Source organism: Indicator indicator, chromosome 16, assembly GCF_027791375.1.
Source record: "Indicator indicator isolate 239-I01 chromosome 16, UM_Iind_1.1, whole genome shotgun sequence".
In the NCBI taxonomy this organism is placed as follows: Eukaryota; Metazoa; Chordata; class Aves; order Piciformes; family Indicatoridae; genus Indicator; species Indicator indicator.
This window is the reverse complement of record NC_072025.1, coordinates 11,825,155-11,847,606: the sequence shown is the minus strand read 5'-3', so window position 1 is coordinate 11,847,606 and position 22,452 is coordinate 11,825,155. Positions and strand designations below refer to the sequence as shown.

Sequence of the window (22,452 nt, the reverse complement as noted above, 5' to 3'; positions counted from 1 at the left end):
TTTGACAAATATTTCTTGTCAAATGCTTTTGAATTATCCTTGGTTAAAAACTTGTGGCATGATTGGTTCTGTTAGTTCTGTTCACCTGCACTTGTCACTCCATTTGTATTTGCTTCTGAAACATAATGCTATTTTAAAAAGGATCTTCTCTCTTATTCTGGAGTTCAGTTGTTATTGGTTGCATTTTCCACTGAGTCTCAAGTATGTCATGTGGTATTTACAAACAAAAAACACAACAAAGGAAACAAACACAACCACCAAAAAAGCCAAATCCAAATGTCCTCCCACCGCAAACAAACAAAAAACCCACAAAAAACCAAGCAAGCAACAAACCAAACACAAAACCACCCAGAAACAAAACAACAACAAAAAAGCCATGGTAAACTGGTTTATTTGGCATTATTATTTCTGTATTTGGCCAAAGAAGCACAGAGACAACCTGTTAAGTAAGTCTGAGCTGCTTGTTAAGTGCAATGAGAAGTTAACATCACCTCTACTTAGTACTAAATTGGTTATTCTTTTCTCTGACTTTTAGTTCACGTCCTTATGTTGAGTGAATATTATTTGTGTTGCTCTGGCAACATCCTGGGAGCTGGCAAACCTAAAATGTCTTTTACTAAAAAGAGGAGTTGTGTTGCTTATCCTTATTGCTAGCTGAGAAAACAACAGTCTAATGAAAAAATTTGCTGCGATAACTTTAGGCAAATTGCTTAGCCTTGCTGCTGTGTCCCTCCTGTCAGATGAAACCACTAGCCATTTGTGAAATGTACTGAGATGTCTGGATAATCTCATGGGGGAATTAATTCTGTCTACATTTTTGTTTGGTTGGTAGTCTGACCTGACTTAATACATTTATTTCCCTTTTTTTTGCTTTAGTGAAGTTTTGTGACCTCATCTGAAGACACATACTATGTGAAAGGGAACTTGAAGTATTTTAGGGACTGGTAAAATGCTTTAAGGAAGCAAAATGTCTAATATAATTTTTAGTTGATAACATACGTGAGCTGTCTTTGTTTTCTACCCTGAAGTGGAAATGGGGCCTTGTCTAATGAATGTATTAGTTGTGCTAAGGATCACTTGTATTATGCTTGTAGAATGATTTTGAAACACCTGTTGTAAGGTTTTTAAGTTTTCAGTTGCTATCTGGTAAGATAGGAGATGCATTTTGTTCTGTAGACACCGCACAAATATAATGTTTAGAGGTGAAGGTTTGTAAATTTTTTGCTGAAACGAGTTTATTTGAAGCGTTAAGAAAACCTCCACAAACCTGTAGGTGCAGATTAAATGTCACATGGCAATGTTGTTTAAGATATAATGCTTGTTAAAGATTTCTGAAATGCAGCTTTAATTCCTTTAAATAACAGACGTTATCAAAGTTCTGTAGGCGAAAAAGGAAATTAACTTTCAAATACGCCCATATGTGTTTATGATTACAGGATATGCTGTGTCTTTATTTTACCACTCTGGGTAACCCAATTATGTTACGAGCAGTACAGAAAGTGGTAATTAAATATATCAGCCATTTCCTCTGTCATAGTAATAGTTAATCACTACCTGTCTAAGAGACTGGACAACAGGAAAGGAAACATTGAAGTTGCCCTTTTACCTTGGGCATCTCCTAGAAACATCGAGAGAATAATTCAAATGAAATTTTCCTAAACTGGTCAAATTACATGGTAGCAGTGTGTTGCTTGTTTGTTTGTTGTTGGTTTATTTTTAAATAAATTATAAAAAACCAACCCCAATCCCTAAAATATATGTAATATTTTTACTGGAAAGAATGAGGAAAAAAATTTATCCAAAACACTTGGGTGGAAAAGGAAGGTAGGGATTATCTTTCCAAACTGAGAAATACTTTGCTATAGCAGCATTGCTGATGGGAGTCATTCAGCTCCTGTTTTGATCCATTATATTTTTTTTTTCATGCTGTACATGAAAGACTGATCTTTAATAATAGTGATAATGAATGATGATATAGTGCAATAATACAAATAAGTGGATTTCTTTTTTTAATTTATTGCCACATCAGTCTCCTAGGATAATAAAGGGATAAGAACAGAGAGCCAAACAGGAAAGTTGTTTAACATAGGGAATCTTGTCCCAACATGAATCACATGACTGTTTCTGAACCAGTACTAGAGTGTTTTATAATTAGCATCTTGGCTAAAGTTCATATTGCGTGTTGCTGGAAGATAATGACCAGCAAGTTAAGGGTAGTTGTTTGGAAGTTTTCAATGCTTCCTTAGAAATAGCATATTTGTAAAGCACTCTTCCTAATTTTACTGTTGAATTTTTTGAATGAGAGCCATGTTGTGTTCCTTTTAACATTTATGCCATACAGTTTTGTAGGCCAGCCCACAACTGAATCTATTCTTAAGCAGAAATTTTTGCCCAGCAATCTTGAAACAGCATGAAAAAAGGCAAGTTTTCAGGGAGGAATTTCAGTGTAAGTTTTTCTCTTGTTACATGGTCACTGTATGGTGCACTTGACTTTATTTTTTTTCAATAAATAGTGTTTATGCTCAGAGTGATGTCTGAGGAGAATGTCTGTTTTGCAGAGGGTAGATGGGTCAGCTGGCAGCTGAGAGATGTGCCTGAGGTCACAGTTGAAGCTCTGGCTAGAGCAGGGTGCTCAATTTATGTTGCACAAGTTTGGTGCTGCTGCAGCAGCAGCATCAAAGCTTTTCCTCCTAATCTTTCAGGTATTGAAAAAGAATTAGCATAGAAGGAAGAAATGCTTATTCACTGCCTGATCAAGAAATACATTTAATTGATATGAAGGTGGTTGTTCCTCTGTACTGCAGACCTAGTTGCACAGCAGGTAGTGATACTTGGTGTTTATAGCCATAAGCAGTTTCAGAGCAGTCATTAGTAACAACTTTGACAAGGTTAGTGTATCATCACTTGCTAAGACAGACTCTTTTCCCCTCACTACCCTAGTTTCACTTTTATCCTTTAACTTTTTTAGATTTGTCTTCCTCTTAAAATTGCTGTTATAACTTAAGATCATTCATATGACAGTATTGTTTGTAAATGACTGATGGTCTTACAAAATTAGTCTATCAAAGGAGAGACTTGTTTTGATGGTAGAGATGTACTTACTTTTCCAGCACACTTTTCAAGAAATGGTTGAAAATAATCATGGACTCTATACTTCACAATTTTTGCTTTTTTTCCACACCTGTTTTGTGTTTTTGAATTCATAGTCCAGTTATAAACAAGCTCTGGCCTTGGTCACTGTGGTTTGCAGAATGACCAACCATCACATTTATTAAGGATGTAACTCTGATCTCAAGTTAATACTCGTAGACATCCTGCAGACAGTGTTTTGCTCAGAAAGCTTCCTCCTGTGTTCATAAAGTTTGTTTTAAGTGATGTTTAAACAGAAATTATTTGGTGAACTTGTGTTTACAGAAACAGCTAACAGTTTAAATTTGAGCTACTACAGCATAAAATCTCGTGAAAGAAATATGAGCAAATTTGAAAATGCAAGGATAAAAAAAAACAGGCAGCCAGTTTATATATAAGACTTTGTAGGAAGATTTAGATTCTACTTGTACAAGTCATTCAAATAGCTGTTACAAAATTACTGTCTTGGTAGTTACTTAGTTTGAATGTCATATTTGGAATTCAGGAGAATGCTAAATTTTAATTTTCTAAATTGGCAGGGAATTCTATTATTAAAATTGTAAGTAATATGTATTGAAAATAATTCTGTATTATGAAAATACAGTGTATCAGTCACTCACGGTTATGATTTAATGGTGAATATAATACATTGTAAAAGTTCCCTAGCTTTCGTATGTCTCAACTATTTGGTTTTTTTTTCCTCTTTTCTCTTTTTAAGAGTACCTGATAGCAAAGTACTTAAATACCCATTGTTTTTCAACTTGAATTACAGTTTAACTTGTGATCTTAGTAATTTACTTGGTGGTGATTGTACTTTTTGCTCAGTAATTAAGTTTTCTTGCACATAAATGTGTCATACTAACTAAACAAAGATCCAGTCCTCTGCATGAGTGGGTCTTGACCTCACTTTTTCTTGTTCAGTCTGTTACATTATAATGCCTACTCAGTAAGTAAAACTTGTTGTTTGGGCTTTTTTGTTTTACTGGTGGGAACAACTGTATTTTCAAAACATTTTTGGACTTGACCCTCCCACCTCCTCCACCCCCATGCTACTAAGCAAATATGGGATCTTATTTTAAAAGTCCTCAAATTTAATTTTTTTTTACCTAAGTTTATGTAATTGGGTATTGGACAGTGAGATTGTCTCTGGATGCATTGTGGGTTTTACAGAGGAAGGACATGGGCTGAAAAGCATGTAGGACTACTTGCCATGAGATGTTCAGAGCTCCCATTGATAAGTATTTCTGATCATGTAGATCTTTGACAGGTAGTGGCAAATACATATGGCAGTCCTCAGCACATGAAACCATCAGACTTTCGTTTTTGTAAAACAAGAGCATGTACTAGGACAGCTTATGTGTTGGCTTTGGAGTTCTTAGAAAATGGCAGAAAACCTTCTGGAATCCTTGCCTGCTTTACCGAGGACTTCTTGGAAGTTGGTATTCTATGACAGACAAGTATAATTGAGCTGAAATCTTTGTACAAAAAAATAGGTTTTGCCTGAATGTAATGGAATATAGAATTTAAAGGTACTTTAGTTCTACAATTGTCTTGAATAGAGCATTTTTTATTGTTTAAGGTCCAGCTATTCTGTTCAAGTCCAAAATCATGGGTAAAAACATTTTACGAAGTGTGAGGATATCTGCAGGATCAGAGGACATGCTTTTCTCTGAAAGCACAGTTTAAAACGTATTTGTAAGCAGACTTTAATACCTTCCGCATGGCAAAATTTAATCATACTCAACACTTTAAAATTGTGTAGAAGGTATGGGGGTGTGTGGTAGTTCTGTGATACACCATCTAGTTTATAATTGTCTAAGAACGTAGTCAATTTTGTAGAGCAGACCAGGCATTACTACATCTTCCATATGGTGGTTTCACTTACAGAAGCCTACACAGCTGTGCTGCAAATTAGCTGTGCTAATCTGATTTCTTTCTGTGCTCAGACTGGTATATTCTCTGCAAGATCTGAACTTCAGTTCCTTTAAAATTAATTAGTGTTTATATTGCACTCTGAAAACGTAAAGGTTAAAACAAATGCTATGTGTGGATGATCTGTATTACACCCCATATTGATTGGAAAGATGTACAAGTGCTTGCCAACTGTTTTCCAACTCTTTCAGTTTACTGCTGAAACCCTTTAGTCTTGTCATCCATTTGCCTGCTAATTGTGGTAATTGCCATGCAACTTTATTAATCTTATTTTTCCCAAACAATTTGATTGTATCTAATGAAGACATTTTTCTTTTTGTTTAGAATGTCAAGCTCTCAGCTGAAGTAGAACCATTTATTCCTCAGAAGAAGAGTCCAGAAACACTAATGATCCCAATGGCACTTCCTAATGACAGTGGAGGAATTAATGGCATGGAACCAACTCCTATCCCAAGCTACCTGATAACTTGCTATCCATTTGTACAGGAGAACCAATCCAACAGGTAATAAGTGGTTGTGGTCTTCATGAAAGATGATTGACTTTTTAAATAAGTTTAAACTGTTCATGGACTTGAAAGGTTTCGGTGACTGTTTGCTGTATATTCATTTTGTTCACTCTCTTTAATCTTCTGACCCTTCATGGGTGAGGATGAACTTTCTTTGTCCCCAGCTGTCTTTTTACCTATTTCCTTCCCTCCTCTCTGCTTTTCTCTATTCATAGTGTTTGCTACTTTTCTTTCTGTGACTATAGAGGTCTAGTACAAATCCCTCACGAAGCCACCTGTTGTGCTTTTCCATTATCCAGAGCAGTCAAGAGGTCTGTGTTTGAATCTCGAATACTGAAGCAAGGCTCCAGATGTCCGATTTATTTTTTTATTTAAGGCACAAATGATTATTGCTGTTTGTTTCTGAAAAACGTACTGAGTGTTTGCTTAGGACAGCACTTCAGTGCTGCTGGACTTGAATAGACAAAATCCTTTAGACACTGTCTGTTTCAGGTATTTAAAATTACCCTGAATCATTACTTCTCCTATTGTTCTCTCCATTACTTCTCTCTAATGTTTGTGCCTCCTCGTTTTCCATGTAGATGGGTCTCCAGGTCTCTGGGGGATTTGAAGAGAGCTGGGTTCATAGTTTCTAAGGGGGTCTTATTGTAGTGTGCTGTATCACAAATAAACACAGGAAGAAGTCTCCACACTTGGTTTAATGCGTAAGTTTGTAAATGTCAGATTTCATGTATGCATTTCGCAGGAATTTTAAACACAGATGAGTTTAATCCAGTACTTGGCCATGAGTTAGCTAACGAAGGTCATGATTCCATGGATCTGCTGGTTTACCTTCTGTAAGTTTAGGTATCTACTTAGGTTATATGTTTTGTGAAATGATTAAAGGATAATGGGTCTGAAGTACTTGTCAAAGGAAATGCCTACATTTTAGTTCTATGTTTAGTACTAGAAGTTTAATAAGTTTATAGAAATACAAAATCAACAAAGATATTTATTGTGTGCTTAAATGATTCATAAGCTCACATTATATTCAGTTGGCATCTCTAAACAGTGCTAGTAAATTTAAGTTCAGTTATTAAAAGGTGGGAGCTCATTAAACAAATGAGTTGCAGTTATTTGGTTGGTGTGTTGTTTGTTTTTAAGGGCTTGGTAGAAAGATTAATTTCCTTGAGAGGGAAAAGCTTTCTGAGCAGTTATCTCTGCTTTGGATTTTTACAGACCGTTTCCATTATACAACAACGACATCAGATGGCAGCAACCCAACCCAAATCCTGCAGGACCATACCTTGCTTATCCTATAATATCTGCGCAGCCACCTGTTTCTACAGAATATACATACTATCAGTTGATGCCAGCACCATGTGCTCAGGTCATGGGTTTCTATCATCCTTTCCCTACCCCTTATTCTGCACCCTTCCAAACAGCAAATGCTGTAAGTACAGTTACTACAGAATGCACTGAGCGTCCCAGCCCGTCAGGCCAGGTCTTTCCATTGTCCAGTCAGCGAAGCAGGAGCAGTAACAGGGGACCAGTCACACAAAAAGTAAGTCTGTTTTTAGTAGGAGAACTATATAAAGAAAATGTCTTTTCACAGGAAGCATGCATCTCATTTGAGCAAGAACATGCATGTCAGTAGTATTATTAATGCCAGAAGAGGTGGTCAGAAAAAGGAGGTAGTTTTGCTACAATCTGACTAGCTACTGTGATATTTTGTGGTAGAATACTTCACAAGTTTTCAAAGGCTGCAATTTTAACTTGTGAAACTTCCTTCAACTGCCTCTCTGCTAGTTTGGTCTGAGCTTCAAATTATTTCATTAGATAACAAAGGAAGTATACCTATGATTTCTTTACTTTTTTGATAATTTCACATTCTGGCAAACAGTTCATGCAGAAAATACTGCAAAGAGGTTAAGTAGTCAAATACTTTTATGAATATTTCCCTTAATCTCTTTACTTTAAACATACAACCTCTGTAGAGAGCATTAGAACTTTTAATTGCTTTGATTACAACTGTGAAGTCACTTTGTAACTTATGTGTCTGCATGGCTAATCTTTTAAAACAGCAACAGCAGTTACAGACGCACATAAAAAATAAACGTCCTCCAGTGAAAAATGTCGCCACTCAAAAGGAGACCAGCTCATCAGGTCCTGAGAACAGATCAAAGATTGTTTTGTTGGTTGATGCATCACAGCAAACGGGTAATTTCTTGTGTTCTGGCTGTATGAAATAACTAGAATTACATTCCATTTAATATACTTCTTAAAAGAAGGTGGACCTGGGTTTGATTGCAGATCTAAGAAGTCTTTGCAGATCAAAAACATAATGAAGGAAAGGTGTTGATGGTTGGAGAGACCTACTCCACATGTCTCTCCATTGTAACATTGCAATGATTTGATACTCCTACTATGTTGAAAACAGAGTCATCTTGAAGGAGTTTACTATTATTGTACCTAGACATAATTTGTTTAAATTCACTGCTGTTTTTAATTTTATTAAAAGGAAATTGTAGTCATGTGCAAAAACTTTGACTTTTTCTGTTTATTTTTATGATGTGTGGTTTTTTCATCTCTTTTAACAATTCCTGTACAAGTAATTTTGTATTCTTTCTTGCAGATTTTCCTTCAGATATAGCTAATAAGTCACTTTCTGAGAGCTCTTCTGCAATGCTTTGGAAATCAAAAGGCAGGCGCAGAAGAACTTCTCACCCTGCTGCGGAATCCTCTAGTGAACAGGGCGCAAGCGAAGCAGACATTGACAGTGACAGTGGCTACTGTAGTCCTAAGCATGGCAATAACCAGGCTGCAGCTATGGCTTCAAGAAATACAGATTCGTGTGCAATGAACGTATGTAAACATAACTGAATAAGTTAGTTACATTTGTACCCTACAGACTCCTAAACAATACTAAAAATTGGGTTTTCCTTTTCAGGTTGCAGACTCGTCGATAAATACAAGTAAGCATTGTCTTGACTGGTGAGCTGTTATCGTTTTGGCAGGATCACTTCTGTGTTTTTGCTTTACATAGTACTAGGAACCATCTCTTGATCTACTTCCAGCATGCTACTGATCAGATGTGTGTTAAGATCCATCTTTGCTGTGATTCCTACCACCCCTGTTACCTGTTGAATGAACGGGTGTATAAGTAGCTATCGCTATTGATTCCATAGAATCATGGAATGGTGTAAGTCAGAAGGGACCTTTGAAGATGGTCTTGTTCCAACCCACCTGCCATGTGCAGGAACACCTCCTACTAAACCAGGCTGCTCAAAGCCTCATCCAGCCTGGTCTTATCAACAGCTCCTTTCTTTAAAGGCCCAAAACTCCTATTGAAGCTGTGACTGTTGTATTTTGTCCTCAAGCTTCCTTACCCTTTTGGACTGAGCTTGTACCTGGGTAGTAATAGGGCCAAACAATCCTCATTCTCTGTAAGAGAAGTGCTGATTCTTTCTTAAAAGCTTTAAGGAGTGCTGTAATATGAATAAATATTTTCATTAATTTGGTAGAGTGGATACCACTAATGGATATTACTTACTGGTATGGATGTGAACCTGAGATTTCTTTTGACTGCTTTTCCAGTTATTGGTAATTTGAATGTCTCTAATCTGGTTCTTCCATAAAGGCAGTTCTGATACGATCTAGAAATAGCTGCAGAAGTAAATGTCAGAGGAGGAGAGTAAGACATTCTCAGAGAACTTTATCAAAATTTTGTTCCTTGTGCTTGTGGCATGGGTATCATCATGACACATTTTGTTCTACCAACTAATCTTTTCATATATGGCAATTCTCTTTCAGCTGGTGTAAATTGGACTAATGTAAATTCTCAGGCAACTCAAAAAAAACCTTGGATTGAAAAAGCTCAGACATTTTCTAGAGGTGGAAGACAAGCTGAACAAAGAAATAGCTCACAGGTGTGTTAATGGTTCTAAAATTTAAGTGTTGTTTCTTGTAATGTATGAAAATAAGGAACTCTAAATTGATTTAAAAATTAACAATGAATATTTCAGTCAATGTGAAGTGTAGAAATATAGCCTAGAAGTCAGTTTACATTTCTACCTTGTATGTTGAGCTAGCACTATATCTCGTACATGTATATAAAAGCGTGTGTGTGTATATATCTATGAATGTAAATTCATGCTTTTGACAATTTTCTGCCTTTAGTCTATTCTTTATCTACCTAGGAAGAACATTTGATATATGAGCACTTGTGAAATGGAGACAGTATGGCTGTAGAAAAGTTAGGTCCATTTTTGACCCACTCACATGTCAGCAAAACAAAAGCTAAACCCTCTAGAGAAAGATTCCGATGTGATGGTGAACTCGAGTCCTCTGTTCTCACTCCTGTTGTCCTTGAAAGTTTCTTTTTTTTAATTTTTATTTGCATACTGTATATTTAGCATTTTTTATAATGAATTTAAATTGGTTTATGCGAGATCTTGAACAATCCTGAAGTTTCTGTGAAACTTTCTTCAAGTGGAACAGGATTTCTGTAATCAGTATGTGGGGAGAAGGTGGCCTTCTGCTAATTCTCTTGCAAGTTGGGATGCAGAGTGGGCAGAGGAAGCTAAAACATCTCCTTTTGCTTTAATTCAGTTATTGCAGACAAGAACAGCTGAGCTTGAAGTGGGAGCTTTATCTTAGACATACATATATGCACAGATACATGTGAGCTAGCTTGCCCTGTTTAGTTGTTTAAATGGAATTGTTAATTTGTCTTCCCCTTTTGGTATCTATGGGTTTATTATATGGAGAAGCTCACTGATCCTTGTATCTGGTGTTATAGCAGTTCTGAGTCAAATTTGAGGCTTTTAGAAGCCACTGTTTGTGGTTTATGACATTCAGAGAGTAGGAAGAACCACATTTCCTTTCATAGTTCAGACTAAATTCAGCAATTATTTTAGAGATTTTAAAACAAAGCTGGCACAAGGAGTTTTAAATGAGGTTTTCCCAGCCAAATTCCCTGTTCCTCAAGGCAGAATTGTCCTAGAAACTATTTTCCTTTGAAACTAAATTTGTACCAGGTCTGCAAGAAATTGTCTTGAGAAATACATTAGTGTGAGAGATCCAAATTTCATATTCAAAATGTGCTTTGCTTTCAGCCAGCCAGTCGTGCATATGGGTTTCTACCAACGATTCACATAGTGTTTATATCCGTATACTGAGGTCTCTTGCAGAACTCTGTGCATTGTCATAAACCACACTGAAATAATTGCAGTAACTGCTTGCAGAAAATTACATAGTGGGAGAAAGTTCTTTGATCATGGTTACAGATAGCTCCTGAGGGTTTCTGTCAGTTACATAGTCACTATCAACTCTTGTTCGCCTCGTGTTTGGCCTATTTTTTAAAATTAGAAATTTAGGGATGAATATATAGAGATACTGTATTTAGCTTGCAGGGGGAATAATCTGATTCTGCCTGTGGAATACGTTTGTGAAGGTTTTAAAAACAACCAAAAACCCCAAACAAGGCCACAACTCTGCAACCAACCAGCACCCCTCGCCAGCACAAAACAAAATGTAGTTCATTAAATCTAATTCTGTGAAAGCTATACTATCGTAGTTGCTGGTAAGCAGGCATGAAATGCACACACATCTTGTGCCAATCACATTTGTACTTTTTTAGTCCAGTTTCAGGTGCAGAGACCACAGTACTTCTTCAGAAAGAAGGCGGAATCTGCAGAAACGACATGAAAAACCTTTAGCTACAAGTCAGTCAAGCAGAACAGAGCAGAGTCCTGAGCCTCTGTATTTTGAGGTAATGTGTGAAAACTTATTTCTGTGTAGTCACTCAAGTGGTTGGAATAAGTGATCTACTCAACAGGGATAAGTTGAAAAACATCTGACTCCAGAAGTGTACGGTATAATGCACTAACTTTATTATATGATGTTTTCTTGTATGTATGTACAAAGACTTGTATTGGGTGTTGTGAAAAGTAAGAATTTAGAACTATCCGTGACTGACAAATTAGATGAGCAAATTTCCAGTAACTAGCTGTGCTCATGTGCAAATAAATTACTGTGTTCTTTGCTTCATCCCCCCTTCTCCCTATTTGTAACTGGATTTCGTTAGTATAAAACATTAATAAATTGGTTTTTTTTTTTAAAAAGGTTATTTGGATAAGGGAAGGCTTTGTTTTTTTTTTTTTTATTGTTTTCTGTTTGTGTCACTTTTAAGCCCTTCTAGCTTTTGTAGGACTTCAGAATTCAGTTCATTCTTTTAGCTTCAGCTGTTTCAGTTGATACTTTTTGGTTCCATTCTGTTCAATCTTACTTTGTATATTGTTTAGGATGAAGAAGAATTTCCAGAGCTAAATAGTGACAACAACAGTAGCAAAAGTAATAACATCCAGCAAAAGATTTCACCCAAAGTAGTAAGTAATTCTTTCATTTTTGCAAAGCATTTATAAATTGAGTTGTCCTGAGACTATTTGGTTTGTCTTTTCTATGAATCTCTGCTACAATACTTGTGGTAACTGTGATGTTCTTAGGGCATTCATGTTACTAGTTTTGGATGCTAAAGAAATGCCTAATAAGTGGTGCAGAGAACCATCTTAACGAAGACTGCTGGACTTCTGTCCAGTAATGAGGTTGTTAGCAAGTGAAATTGTAAGGTACATAAGACTGACACTTATATCATAGACTATCCCAAATTAGAATTCTGAGGACTGAGCTCAACTCCAAACTTTTCTGTCTTACTGATGGTTTCTAATGAGCTTTGTGCTTTTTGGAGTTCCATGATGAATTTTGGGTGAGCAGGAGATGAAACGGGACTTTTGAGATGAAAATTCATTTTGTGTGTTTATGGTATTACTTAATCTGACTGCTTTCCAGGAATTAAAGCCCTATCTGATACCTTCATGGGGGATGAAAACACTCTTATGTAGCAATCAGACTGGAAAATCTTCTGAAATCGTAGTTGGAGATAGATAGAATTGTTTTCCCATACAAAAATGAAATACATAAGCTTTTCTAGTTTTATTGATGTACTGTGTCATCTAGCAGTACTTAATCGGGGTGTCACACTGACTGAAGTAATGGTTCATTTGGTCTCTGGAGTGCCACATTTTCTATAATCTTGAGGAAGTGGTCTTTAATTGTGGGTTTTTTTTGCACTTTGTTTAAAATCCTAGTTGGATGACTTACCAGAGAATTCTCCAATCAATATAGTCCAAACTCCCATTCCCATTACAACCTCTGTGCCAAAGCGTGCAAAAAGTCAGAAGAAGAAGGCCCTGGCGGCAGCACTTGCAACAGCTCAAGAGTATTCAGAGATAAGCATGGAACAGAAAAAACTTCAAGTGTGTAGCACAACTCCCCACCCCCCAGTAAAGAGGTGTTGCTCCTCCATATAATGGCAGGAATCTCTTTGCCTGCAAAACATGCTTTGCTCTGTTCCTTTGCGTTTATCAGCATGTGATGTTCCTGTTACAGGAGGCTCTATCAAAAGCGGCTGGGAAGAAGAGCAAGACCCCTGTTCAGTTAGATTTGGGTGACATGTTAGCAGCTCTTGAAAAGCAACAGCAAGCAATGAAAGCTCGTCAGATTACCAACACCAGGCCTATCTCATACACAGGTACCTCTCATCTGCTTGATTATTACTAAATGTGTTTTGTGATTGATAAATGTGATTGATCTGAGCATCTTAAATATGCTTTTTTTCTGTCAAGTTTTAGTTTGTGAATACACACATGATAACCTGCAAGTAGTTTCTTGAAAAATTCACCTGTGCTATTTTTCTCTGAGCTGCAGTACACAGTATTGAATGTCCTCATAGAACTGAGATCAAACGTCTCTTAAAAGGCGTACAATTTAAAACTTGGATTCCTGCCTTAAGAGTAGTGTTGGAATGAATATGTCAAAAGAACTGTACTAAGTCAAACCAAACCTACTGGAGATTTTACAGAATTCTTTGAAAGAAGCTTAGAGAGGTTATCTGTGACTATGATGCAGAGGGATACTCTCCAGGGTGTTCTTCCTGCTTCTACTGATAAAATTTTGGGGTTTCCTGACCCAAGGCTTTCTCATACTTAAGTTTGTTTCTTAAATCATTCATCACTTCCATCATGTATTTACTGTCCATAAGGTCCAATGGCATTGAATTCTAAGTGCTTTGTGTGTGATTCATAGACTCATTAAGGTTGGAAGACTCCCAACAGTCACCCCAACACCACTATGCCCACTAAACCATATCCTGAAGTGCTGTGTGTTTTGTGAACACCTCCAGGGATGGTGACTCCACCATTTTACTGGGTAGCCTGTTCCTTGTCTAAACCTCCCTTGACCCCTCTTGAGGCCATTTCCTCTTGTCCTATCACTAGCTACTTGGGAGAAGAGACCTACTCTCTACCTCACTGTAACCTCCTTTTAGAGACCTGTAGAGAGTATTGAAGTCTCCCCTCAGTCTCCTTTTCTCCAGACTAAACAATCCCACTTCCCTCAGCTGCTCTTCAGAAGACTTTCTCTAGATCCTTCACCAGCTTCATTGCTCTTCTCTGGACATGCTCCAGCAACTCAATGTCTTGAGTATTTGAGGGGTAGCCTCACCAGTGTTAACTACAGTGGCACAATCACTTCTCTTTTTCCTTCTACTGTGCTCTTTTTGGGATGGGGTCAGGAGTTTAGGGCAGTTTATGGATTTTTTTTTTTTTCCGCTCAGTATTTTGTTACCTTTCATTGCTTTTTTTATTGGAAATGACTGAGCAATCATTCCCTTCTCTTCTCTTACATTGAGAGATCTGTCATCCTTTCTGGTGTGAAGAAAAGTCCTCGTCTAGTTAGTTATTCCATTGTGGAAGCATGTCATTTCCAATAATCCATATCACTTTGTCTCTGCCTTCTTGTACTTCTGCTGTATTCTTTTGAAAATAAGATCAGACGTGCACACTATTTAGTACCATCATGAATGTGTGCAATGACTTAACTCTTCTTTTGTTCTCTTTCTTTATCAACAGTTGACATTAAATCAGCTTTTTTAATGCTTGCTGCTGAATGCAGAACTGACATTCTTGTAGTTATCTAGTACAACCCATAAGTCTCATTCCTGAGCAGTAGGATGTAGCCTGGAGTCCGTCGTTATGCACATAGTTACTGTTCGGCTGCTTCTGTGGTGTTTCATTTACCTGCTTTGAGTTTCAGCTGTGTTCAAACATTAATTCAAGTTGGCAAGGTTATATCAAACACAGCTCAGTAAAGAATAGTTGGTGTTTCCATTGGAAACTGCATTAGTCTTTCTTGCAGACGATACTTAACTACATGTGGTACTTTCTCATCTGTTTTGTCCTGTCAATTAAATCTTTGACAACTAAAAACATTTGGATAAATATTTGCACCTTACCTTACTATTACCTCTTACTAGTAAAGCTACATGTAGTCATTTGGGAGACATGTCTTGCCAGTATTAAAGTAATTTGTTTCCTGGAATCCATAGCTTCCTAAAATGTGAGACTAAGTCAAAGAAAGCTTAAAACCATCTGGAAGCAACAATATCTGATGACGTGATTTTCCTGTCATTATGAACTGGTTTCTTTTTCCAAGGAAGGAAAATGTACTTTGAGAATTCATCAGTGGAAATTCTCAAAACAGTATTGTAATAAAGCTGACATGTCTTCTGGTGAAACTAATATCTATCTTGTATTTAGTTGGCAGTGCTGCTCCCTTTCATACCAAAGAATCTGCCAACAGAAAGTCCTTAACAAAGGGACAGCCGTCTATGGGTTGCCTTAATCCTTTGGATTCAACTGCCCCAAAAGTGAAAAGAGGAAAAGAAAGAGAGATTGCAAAACTGAAACGCCCTACAGCACTTAAAAAGGTAAACGTGTCAACCCTGGAGTTTCTTGACCCATACTCATAGTTCTAGAAATTGTTGATTTCTTACTTAAGGCTAGTGACCATGAGCATGGAATGAGACAGTATGAGAGTCAGAAGTTTCTGGCTCTAGTTACTGTTACAGTGATGTCTAGTGCTTTGGATCTAGGCATGTAGCATAGCTTCTGTGCTCCTATAATTAGTTGAAGGTGGTAGAAATAAATCCTTGCAATCTGTATTGACGGCAGGGCACATAGAAACGCATCCAGGCAGGTTTTGAAGGTTTCCAGAGAAGGAGGCTCCATAACCTCTCTGGACAGCCTGTTCCAGTGCTCTATCACCCTCACCATAAAGAAGTGTCTCCTGGTGCTGAGGTGGAGCCACCTGTGTTCTAGCTTGTACTTCTTCCTTGTCCTATCACTGGGCACCACTGAAAAGAGACTGGCACCTTCATTGTGACACCTCCCCCTCAGATGTTTATAGACTTTAATAAGATTCCCATCTCAGCCTTCTCTTCTCAAGACTAAAGAGCCACAGCTCTGTCTGTCTTTATAGGAGAGATACTCAAGTCCCACAGTCATCCTCATAGCTGTCCGTTGAACTCTATCCAGCAGATCTTTCACTCTCTTGAATTGGGGAGCCCAGAACTGGACACAGTATTCCAGGTGTGATCTCACCAGGGCAGAGTAGAGAGGGAGGAGAACCTCTCAAGACCTGTTAGACGCACCTTTCTTGGGAAAACTTGCATCATTTTTCATGTTATTGAATCTTAGTCAGCAGTGCCAATGTAGTATGCTAACTTTCTGTTTTATGGCTTTTTGTTTGAGATGGATATAGAACTTCAAGAAAAGCCACCATTTTTAATAGAGTAAATTTAGACATCATTGGTTGTATGTAACTATATGCACGCTAAGCAGATATGTGCAGTAGATATGTACTAAGTAGGTACATGTGGAAATCAGAAGGTAAATTTTACAAAGCCCTGAAAAAGGTAGTGTGAAAGCCACCTTCAAACAAGAATTTCACAAGTCACATGTACTCATGCACCACATGGCTTGTCAAGATCACCAGTTAGAAACTGGTACAGCTGTGTTTGTACAGAGATTGGCCTTGACTAAGCTGCCAGTTTTGTTGGTGTTTTTTGTTTTTCTTTAATTTATTCTTTCCCAGGAATCTTTTTTCTGACTCGCCTACTTGAGTTAGAGAAATTCACAGCTTCACAGTTCAGAAAAGTTTTCTAAACTATTTGTTGTCAATGACTTTTGTTCTTATCATAGTGATACTAATATATCCATGGGTACTTACCTTTGACCTTTATAGCCATCATTCTCTAGTTGTGATGCCTCACAAGGATGACTAGTATTCTTACATAAGGTGGTTTTTTTGAAGGATGACAGTGAGGAGTTACTGTTACGTATCAGAAAAAAGCCATGATAGTACTTGATACTTTTGAAAGCACTATTTAAATAGAAGTGTAAGTATTGAATACACCATCTGTAAAATGCTGGAATAAAATACTCTGTAATGGAAGAGGAACCTGAAACAAGTTCAGAGTTTTCTATCCTAGCACAAGTAGGGAGGTTCAGAACGACTCAGCTGAACTTATTTTATGTTATTTCAATCAAATGGACGTTTTAATAAGTATCTCTGTAACTTTCAGGTGCTGATAACTATTGGTTTTGTTCCCAGATTATTTTGAAAGAGAGAGAAGAGAAGAAAGGACGTTTATCAGCTGATCATAGCATTTTGGGAACTGAGGAACAGAAAGAGGTCCATATAAACTTGACTGCTGATCAGTCTCAGGAGCTGGCCTCTCAAGAGGGTTGGTGTCTGCCTCTAGTCCCTCTTCCTTCTTAAGTTTGTACTAACATGATTATTTTAGTATTTTGTCTTTTTATGCAGCACAATTTATTCCTGTTATCTTTTAGCTTTTTCAACGTTAGGAAATACTGCAAATGGGAACCTTCTAAAACATCTTGTCTGTCCCTCAGTTGTGGAAGGCTCAGACAGTATAGGTGCTAAGTACATAATCTCCATACAGCCTTTTAATTAATTTCTCTTGAGTGGATGTTCCCAACACATGCCAGAGCTGACAGCATTTTTGATTAGCAGACAAAATGTGACATGTTGTCAACCCATTCCATGTTATCGTAGTGCTTTTTGAAGATGAACATACTGAAAATGTTGCAACACAGAAGTTGCAAACCGCAAATAAGGTTTTACAGTTTGTTAAATGCTCAGTCAATTGCAGTGTCTGAACTGTTGATTGCATTTGCAGCACAGGCCTGAGCCACTGGGAAACTCCCAAGAATTTCCAGTGTCTTTGTGTTTGGGGTGAGGGAGTAGGAAGCCAAGAGGTATCTATCAAGATTCCCAGATGTACTGCATCAGAAATTCTTGTGACTGGCTTCACTTGACTGAAGTGTGAAAGTCTTAAGTATTCTAGGAATAAGTTAGTTAAATATTGAAAGAAGTTGTGGCAGTTAGACATGTTTCCCCTTTCTGTTCTCTCTCTTTTCCAAACTAAATTTTGGATACTTTTTGATGAATATTCAAATCTGCTTATTTACCCAACCTATACTGAGTGTTGGGTATGTGCCTGTTTTCTTTCGTCCCTCAATTACCCCTCCAGGGAGGAATACTGTTTAGTTTTTTCTGAGTTCAGCTTGGAAAAAGTAAGAGAGTGATACATAACAAGTCTGATGCTGTTTCTTTAATGTGAGAAGGTATTTGCATTTTATAATGTTTCAAAATTGTCTTTCAGAAACTGGCCTAAGCATGCCTAGTGATACTTCACTTTCACCAGCAAGTCAGAATTCTCCATACTGCATGACCCCAGTGTCACAAGGTTCACCTGCTAGTTCTGGAATAGGCAGCCCAATGGCATCTTCTGCAATAACAAAAATTCACAGCAAGAGATTTAGAGAGTAAGTTCTGCATTACTAATATAAAGTCAAGGCTTCTACTTAAGTCCCTTTAATTAAGTGTTGGATAGTTTTAGTGGATTTAGCTTAACAAATGAGCTAACTTGACCTGAATAGATGCTTCTGCAAGTTGTTTGGTTTTGTTTGGGTTTTTTGCCATAGATGGGTTGCTGTGTGTGTACAAATGTGTGTGTGTTCGTGTACACACTTGCGCTTTGGACTTTCTTTGGTGCCTGCAACAAATAACCTAGGTAGAAGTACTCTATGAAATTGGATTTTAAATGAGTGACACATACAGTTTGGATGGAAAGGAAGGAATACTTACAAATGCTGAAAATACTGCAATAGTCACTCCCTTAATACCTTGCTATTGGAGTATTTATTTTGTGTTTTTTAGTAGTCTTTTTGACTGACTTCTTGAGGTGAGGTATGTTACTGGAAATACAATCATTTTCAAGATGTGTTTTTAACTTAGAGTATACAGTCTTATTTATAAATCAGTTTAACTGTTCTAAGGAAGTAGAATTCTTTGTAAAAGAGTAGATTGTGAAACAATGTTGGTTATGTGTTAACGCCGGTATTCTGATGGTTTTTTTTCAAATTGACAGATACTGTAACCAAGTTCTAAGTAAAGAAATAGATGAGTGTGTAACTCTTCTACTGCAAGAGCTCGTCAGCTTCCAGGAACGGATTTATCAAAAGGATCCCATGAGAGCTAAAGCAAGGAGAAGGCTTGTTATGGGGTTGCGTGAGGTCACTAAGCATATGAAACTAAACAAAATCAAGTGTGTCATCATATCTCCCAACTGCGAGAAAATCCAGTCAAAAGGTATAAAGCGGTAAAACAAGTGGTGCACTTTGACTGTTTACAGTTTTCTTATGATGAGTAGAAGTGCTGGGTAGCAAGGCTAAGACGTTTTTTTAGTTACTATGCATGATGTAATATTTCCACAATCAGCTCCAGAATGTGGAGGGTAACTGCCACTCGACATAGATTTTCTTCTAGTCTGCTCTAATCTTGTTCACAAGGGGTGAATTGGTTAGTTGGCCAACCAATACATTTTAACAGAGGCTTCCTGAGATAGAAGACCAAAGCTCTGCTCCAGAAAGGCACCAAGAAAAGTTCTGATTCAGTTTGTGTGCAGGACTAATAGAGAATAATAGAGAATGCAGGGCATTGCCTTTATTTATACACACTCATAATAGAAATGTGTAGCTTCCTATTCTGCAGGACATAGTAGCTGGTGATTGTGTGTATGGAAGTTGTACTGACTAATTACAATTAAAATGAGATAGTTTTGCATTGCACTGTACCATGACTTGAACTGACTGCATGTCTATTTAACATTGCTTTCTTCAAGGTGGACTAGATGAGGCTCTTTATAATGTAATAGCCATGGCACGGGAACAGGAAATTCCTTTTGTCTTTGCGCTTGGGCGTAAAGCTCTTGGCCGCTGTGTGAACAAGCTGGTTCCTGTTAGCGTAGTGGGCATCTTCAACTACTCAGGTGCTGAGGTGAGCAATTCCATTCACCTAAGTTGCCTAAGTAAACAGTTATGTTCCTCGTAGTTAAGAGCCGGTTTGCATTAGAGCTCACTTAGCTCATATGCATCAGGCCCTGACCTGATCTTTATTAGGGTGTGAGACTTTCTTCAATTCAGTATTTGTAGAACTGAGAGAATTACGTCAAAACACGGGGCAACGTCCCTGTAGCTTTTGAATAGACTTAAACGCCATCTAAAATTCTCTGCAAGCCTTAAGATCCTAAGAAAAACAGTATCTGGAAGTTGGTACATCCTAAAGTTGTGTAAATAGGGTGATGTTTTTATTTAACGCAGAGAAGAATTAACTTTTAGTGTGAAAGTAAAGGTACTTGGTGTTAATAAGCTTAACGCTCGCTGTGTGGTATAATTTTGGCTAAAAGGAGTAATTTAAAGCAAAAATTGTGAGTAGTACTGATTATAAAAACTACCTTCGTACTTAGGACCTATTTAATAAGCTGGTATCGCTTACTGAAGAGGCCAGAAAAGCATACAGAGATATGGTTGCTGCAATGGAACAGGAGCAGGCAGAAGAAGCCTTGAAGAATGTCAAGAAGGCACCCCATCATATGGGTCATTCCCGTAACCCCTCTGCAGCAAGTGCTATCTCATTCTGTAGTGTTATTTCTGAACCCATATCTGAAGTGAATGAGAAAGAATATGGTAAGTGTGTTTAAAAGTTTTGTAACTAGAAGCTGGAATTTTCCAAATGCCAATAATAGCAAAACGTAGCTAAACTCAGTATTTCATCATAACTTGCAGTATTCTGCAGTTTCAGAAATAAGGGAACATTGGTTAGTTTTCAGGTAGTTTTGTAACTTGTTTTTTCTTCCCCCAAATTGTATGAAAAGTAATTTCTGATCCTCAGAATTGTTAATGATCTCTCATCAGTGGAGGTGGCTTCTCCAATTTTATTGGACTGGTATCAAACACAGAACTGATTATATGATTGAGGAAGAAGTAATGACAGAGGGTAGAAACTAATTTATTGAGGCCTCTGAAGATAACACATGTAGTTTAAATTTTTTAATTTGAGACGAAAATTAACAATTCCAGTGTGAGCAAAAGCCAAATTTATTTTTGGTGGCTTAAGCCTAAATTACAAAGGGAATGAAAGAGAAAATGCTTATTTGAAGTCAGAAGACTTCTCTATTTCTCCTCTCTTACCAAATTAAAGATTACTGTCTTTTTTTTTAGTTAATTTGTGATGTCTTGAACTTATTTCATTTGTTTTAAGGACTTTTTAAAAAAATGTTTAACAAGTAACTTAAAAGCAGAAAATTGCCTCAATATTAAGTTATAGTTGAGAGTAATCTCTTTGAACTCACTGTTATATCTGCTGCTTCCACACTTTATGCAGGAAACTAAGTGCACAAACTTTCACCTTTCTGTATTGTCTGATTTAGGATACTGTAAAACACAAGGTTATTCACAGCTCTGTTGTCTCTCCCATCTTCCTTCTTTTTTCTAATTGAAAATTTTCTAGCAAACACAGAATATTAAAATTACTAGGTCCTATTGCTATTTAAACAATTCTTGAATGTTAAGAAATATTTTTATATAGAAAGAATTAATATTTCCTACTTCTTTTGACATCTGTAGAAACAAACTGGAGAAATATGGTGGAAACGTCTGATGGGTTAGAAACCTCTGAAAATGAGAGAGAATCCTCATGTAAGACTGCAGTACCAGAAAAAGCTGGCAATGGTCAGATTGAAAAAGCCACTGTTAATAAACAACCATCTCTGGCTACAACTGGCACTACCTCAGCAACAAATCATGGAAAATCCACACCAGGTGACAAAGATGAGGTGAAACCAGATGACAATCTGGAATGGGCCTCACAGCAGAGTACAGAAACAGGATCACTGGATGGCAGCTGTCGAGATCTTTTGAATTCCTCCATGACCAGTACCACAAGTACTCTTGTACCAGGAATGTTAGAAGAGGAGGAGGAGGAGGAGGAGGATGACGATGAGGATTATGCTCATGAACCCATTTCTGTAGAGGTTCAGCTTAATAGCAGAATTGAGTCTTGGGTTTCAGAGACGCAGAGAACTATGGAGACCCTTCAGCTTGGGAAGACCCTTAGTGGTGCTGAAGAAGACAATGCAGAACAAAGTGAAGAGGAAGAAATAGAGACTTCTGAGCAGGCTGATCCAGCCACTGATGGTGAGGAATGGACCAATGATAAGCATGTGAGCGACACTCAACATAAACCCACCATCTGCAGTTCTTTGGATAAAGAACATACAGACACCATCTATATGCCGTAAGAAAAAGCAGGAACTCAGGAACTTTTTAGAAATTGTACTAAAACTAACTGTTGTAAAGGTTTGCAGCCCTTATTTCATATGTTTCATCTCAGCATTTTGCACTGTTAAACATTTAATATGTGTATTTAATTCACAACAATATTTTTGTAGCTGTTACTTTGATTTAAAAACTAGCTTAGCTTTCAGTCATTTTCTATTTCCCAGAATAGAAACTGTGGAAAATTTTGTTAGTAAGTATTCATTTGACCTTTTGTAAAAGGAAATATCTTGTAACTGACCAGCTTTAATTAAAATTCCTTTAGGATGTGACTATTTAGCTTATTTTCAAATAGATAATCTACA

General features: G+C 37.2%; 1 protein-coding gene across 1 annotated transcript; it reads left to right on the top strand.

The window, feature by feature from the left end:
- Nucleotides 1-4,511: 4,511 nt before the first annotated feature.
- On the top strand, nt 4,512-22,251 carry SECISBP2L (SECIS binding protein 2 like). The gene is made up of 18 exons (XM_054388173.1): nt 4,512-4,568; nt 5,386-5,564; nt 6,786-7,110; nt 7,631-7,766; nt 8,182-8,411; nt 8,497-8,521; nt 9,360-9,475; nt 11,188-11,319; nt 11,852-11,935; nt 12,695-12,862; nt 12,996-13,137; nt 15,203-15,372; nt 17,058-17,190; nt 18,133-18,295; nt 18,901-19,121; nt 19,654-19,808; nt 20,278-20,497; nt 21,437-22,251. The coding sequence occupies exons 1-18, from the start codon at nt 4,512-4,514 to the stop codon at nt 22,108-22,110; spliced, it is 3,330 nt and encodes a 1,109-aa protein (XP_054244148.1). The 3' UTR covers nt 22,111-22,251.
- Nucleotides 22,252-22,452: the final 201 nt, after the last annotated feature.

Excerpts from the sequence above, each read along its gene's own strand:
- SECISBP2L (XM_054388173.1), top strand. The coding sequence starts at position 4,512 with ATGGCAGAAAACCTTCTGGAATCCTTGCCTGCTTTACCGAGGACTTCT. Across the intron at positions 11,320-11,851 it reads CTGAGCCTCTGTATTTTGAG|GATGAAGAAGAATTTCCAGA; the intron begins GTAATGTGTGAA and ends TATATTGTTTAG. Across the intron at positions 20,498-21,436 it reads AGTGAATGAGAAAGAATATG|AAACAAACTGGAGAAATATG; the intron begins GTAAGTGTGTTT and ends TGACATCTGTAG.